The sequence below is a fragment of the Epinephelus moara genome, chromosome 12, assembly GCF_006386435.1.
Source record: "Epinephelus moara isolate mb chromosome 12, YSFRI_EMoa_1.0, whole genome shotgun sequence".
NCBI lineage: Eukaryota > Metazoa > Chordata > Actinopteri > Perciformes > Serranidae > Epinephelus > Epinephelus moara.
Window position 1 is genome coordinate 43,338,213 of NC_065517.1, and position 4,133 is coordinate 43,342,345.

General features: G+C 44.9%; 1 protein-coding gene across 1 annotated transcript in view; it reads left to right on the forward strand.

The window, feature by feature from the left end:
• Positions 1–3,871, forward strand: part of kidins220b (kinase D-interacting substrate 220b) — a 50,423-nt gene extending 46,552 nt beyond the window's left edge. The window contains 2 exon segments of the mRNA XM_050057559.1: positions 160–390; positions 469–3,871. Of these exon segments, the coding sequence (XP_049913516.1) occupies positions 160–390; positions 469–1,650 (1,413 nt within the window). The 3' untranslated portion in view covers positions 1,651–3,871.
• Positions 3,872–4,133: the final 262 nt, after the last annotated feature.

Sequence of the window (4,133 nt, forward strand, 5' to 3'; positions counted from 1 at the left end):
GGTTAACACACTGACCTCAGATTATTATAGACAGCTCATTAACACACTGACCTCAGATTATTACAGACAGCTCATTAACACACTGACCTCAGATTATTACAGACAGCTGGCTAACACACTGACCATGTTGACTCTCCTTCCTGTTGTCTCCTCCTGCAGGTTCTGGACATGCGCCACATAGAGAGTCAGGTGCTGCATGAGGAAGCTGCCAGTGAGCAAGGCAGCGTTGTGGGCGGTCACACCGAGACGGGGAGGCGAGCTGTGGCTCCGCCCCACGCTGGCGCCGCCAACGCAGATGGTTCTCCGATGTACAGCTTCAACCTGAGCTTCGAGGAGCTGAGCACTGTGGGACTGGACGAGGCTCAGAGACACGGGAACATGCAGTGGATGGTAAATGTCTTCGACAGCTGGACGACCTCGTTCAGTCAGACCATGACCTAACTCTTCTTCTGTGGTGTCTCTCCTCAGGGTGGCGCTCACCGTACTGCCAGCATGACCAGCCTGAACTCCCAGGAGTCGTCCAACGACATCTCCAAGCTGACCGACAAGCAGCAGGCTGAGTACCGCAACGCCTACCAGGAGTACATTGCCCAGATGGCGCAGGTGGAGATGGGCGGCGGAGAGCGCCCCGTCCAACCGCAGCCGGGTCAGTTCATGACATCATCATCAGAGGACAAGAGCAAAGATGGCGGCGAGCAAGACGGAAGAAAATCCTTTAACAAGAGGAGTGCAGGCAAACCGGCAGCAGACAACACTGACTTCGCCTCCAATGGCGACGGCCTGGACCCCATCACAGAGGAGGACGAGAAGGGCGACCATGGGTCCTCTAAGTCCCTGCTGACCCGTAAGACCTCGGCAGAAAGAGGAGGGCTGTTCCAGGGAGCCGCCGACCTGAAGCTGAAGGCCGGCGGTGGGCTGCGCTACCAGAAGCTGACCAGTGACGACGAGGAGTCTGAGGAGTCCGATAACGCTCCTCTGCTCAAAGACGGCAAGAAGGTGGTCGACCCCAAACTGCCCGGTGGCTCGCTGGCACTGAAGGGGAAGGACTACCTGTCGGATGCCATGCTGGACAAGAAAGACTCGTCAGACTCGGGCGTGCGATCCAACGAGAGCTCGCCCAACCACTCTCTGCAGGACGAGGAGGCGGACCTGTCACAGCTGGAGCGGGCCAACCTGATCGAGCTGGACGAGGAGAGCCTGGCCAGGAAGAGAGGCCTTCCCAGCAGCCTCAGCGGCCTCCAGGACCCCGCCGTCGCACGTATGTCCATCTGCTCCGAGGACCAGTGCAGCCTGCTCGCCAGCAGCCCCGAGGAGAGCTGGCCGTCCTCCAAGTCCTTCAACTTGAACCGCACGCCAAGCAACGTCACGCTCAACAACAACACCAACGCCCAGCAGGGCAACCGCCCCCGCCTGCCCGCAGAGGGCTCCTCCTCAGACCCTGCCTCCTCCTCCTCCAGTGATGTCATCCTCTCCCCGAGCTCCGGCACCTCTGGCACCACCACTGCCACCGCCACCAGACCGGGGCCTAACAACGAGAATATCCGAGTGGTTCACCTTAAGAGGGGCCTGAAGCCCGGAGACCCACCGGAGATCTGCACTGTGTCCTCCGAAACCGTCACCTTCGGCGAGGAGCGGGAGAGCATCCTGTGACATCATCCTGTGACCACAGCCTGTCACCTCATCCTGTCACCTCATCATAACCCGTGAAGAGTTAGAGAGCACTGACGGTCCACCAGGAGCGGCCTCTCGACCCTCTCAGCCAATCAGGAGCCTGGAGGTCGACCTTTAAACCTCTGAACTCCTGATGAGGCGAGACGACGTTTAATGAGTTGTAGAAACATCTGACGATGTTGACGAGTTGTGACATCACTTTGAAAGCTTCAGACGTCAGATATTAAAGTTAATCAACTGAAATTTGAATATTTTGGATTTTAAAATGGGATGACGTGTTAAACGTTGATGAGGGCGGAGCTTCTGCTGGTGGAGTCGTGGTCGTAGTGTTAAGTGGTCAGGAGTTGAAGGAGGCGAAGCTTCTGCTGGTGGAGTCGTGGTTGTAGTTGTAGTGTTTACCGTAGCGGTGGTGTAGCCGCCATCGGTCGTAGTCGTAGTAGAAGTTAAAGTTTGGTAGAAACTTTATTGACAGTCGAAGCTGCTGCATGTTGATGTTGTGATGTTTGTAGTTTCCATAGAAACAGATTAATCAACATTTGAATTAAAAACAGCCCTCAGTTAATTAATGATCAGAGAGAAAAATTCGATGTAATGACTGAAACTTTCTGAGCGACATGAAAACATGAATGTTATTGATGTTTATTTATTGTTTAATAATAAACTGACCTTTGTTTACGTGTAAACATTAAATTAACGAGTGATAAATGTCAGAATGAGATGAGTCAGTGTTCATGTGTTTAAAGGAAGAGGCTTTTATTCTGAAGGGTCGTCGACTCCGGAGCTGAAACGATCAATAGATAATCAATACGTTCATTAATTAGCGGATTCATTAATACGTTCATTATTAGCGGATTCATTAATACGTTCATTAATTAGCGGATTCATTAATACGTTCATTAATTAGCAGATTCATTAATACGTTCATTAATTAGTGGATTCATTAATACGTTCATTGATTAGCGGATTCATTAATACGTTCATTAATTAGTGGGTTAATTAATACATTCATTGACTAGTGGATTCATTAATACGTTCATTAATTAGTGGGTTATTAATACATTCATTGACTAGTGGATTCATTAATATGTTCATTGATTAGTGGATTCATTAATACGTTCATTAATTAGCGGATTCATTAATACGTTCATTAATTAGTTGATTCATTAATACTTTCACTGATTAGTGGATTCATTAATACATTCATTAATTAGTGGGTTGATTAATGCATTAATTGACTAGTGGATTCATTAATACGTTCATTAATTAGTGGATTCATTAATAAGTTCATTCATTAGCGGATTCATTAATACGTTCATTAATTAGCGGATTCATTAATACGTTCATTAATTAGTGGATTCATTAATATGTTCATTGATTAGTGGATTAATTAATACATTCATTAATTAGTGGGTTAATTAATACATTCATTGACTAGTGGATTCATTAATACGTTCATTAATTAGTGGGTTAATTAATACATTGACTATTGGATTCATTAATATGTTCAGTGATTAGTGGATTCATTAATACGTTCATTAATTAGCGGATTCATTAATACGTTCATTAATTAGTGGGTTAATTAATACATTCATTGACTAGTGGATTCATTAATACGTTCATTAATTAGTGGATTCATTAATAAGTTAATTAATTAGCGGATTCATTAATACGTTCGTTAATTAGCGTATTCATTAATACGTTCATTAATTAGCGGATTCATTAATACGTTAATTAATTAGTAGATTAATTAATACATTCATTAATTAGTGGATTCTGAAAATTTTTAGCTTTTCATGGTTTTATTTTGTAAAGCAGGAAGTAGACGTGACATTGAAAATAAACAGATTAAATTCAGGATGACACAACTCGTTAGCGGAGAATAATTAAAGGTAAAAACTGGAACAGGTCATGAATTCATAATAAAATAAAAGTGTTGTTTTATTTTGTTAAATGTTGACCCTGTGACCTCTAACCTCAGCTTTACAGGAAGCTGTGGTTTTCAGAATAAAAGCTGAGATCAGTGTTTTTAGATAAGTACAGTGTCAGTTTGATGTCGTTCGTCTGTCGGTGAAGCTGCATGTTGATGTTTTAGAGTTTCAGTGTTGTCGTCTCAGTGCTCTCATCATCATCATCATCTTCTTCATCATCATGTGAACACCTGAATCTGTTGTGAAGTAAATAAATAAAATGTTTGGATGTTTCCTGTCTCAGTGTTTCCTGTCTGTGTTTCAACTGTGAGACAGAGTAAAGGTTATGAAAAGGTGAGTGTGTCGGGCGATGCTCACCTGCTCACCTGACGGTCAGATCTCCCCGCAGAGCTGAGCCGAGTTTATCTTAACGTGTGACAATTTCCAGATCAAAAAACGTGACTTTAAAGAAAGAGCATCATCTGTCAGGAGAGTTTCAGCTGTTGACTCGTCGTCATGTCTGAAACCAGGTTAAATCAGTCCAGACATCAGACA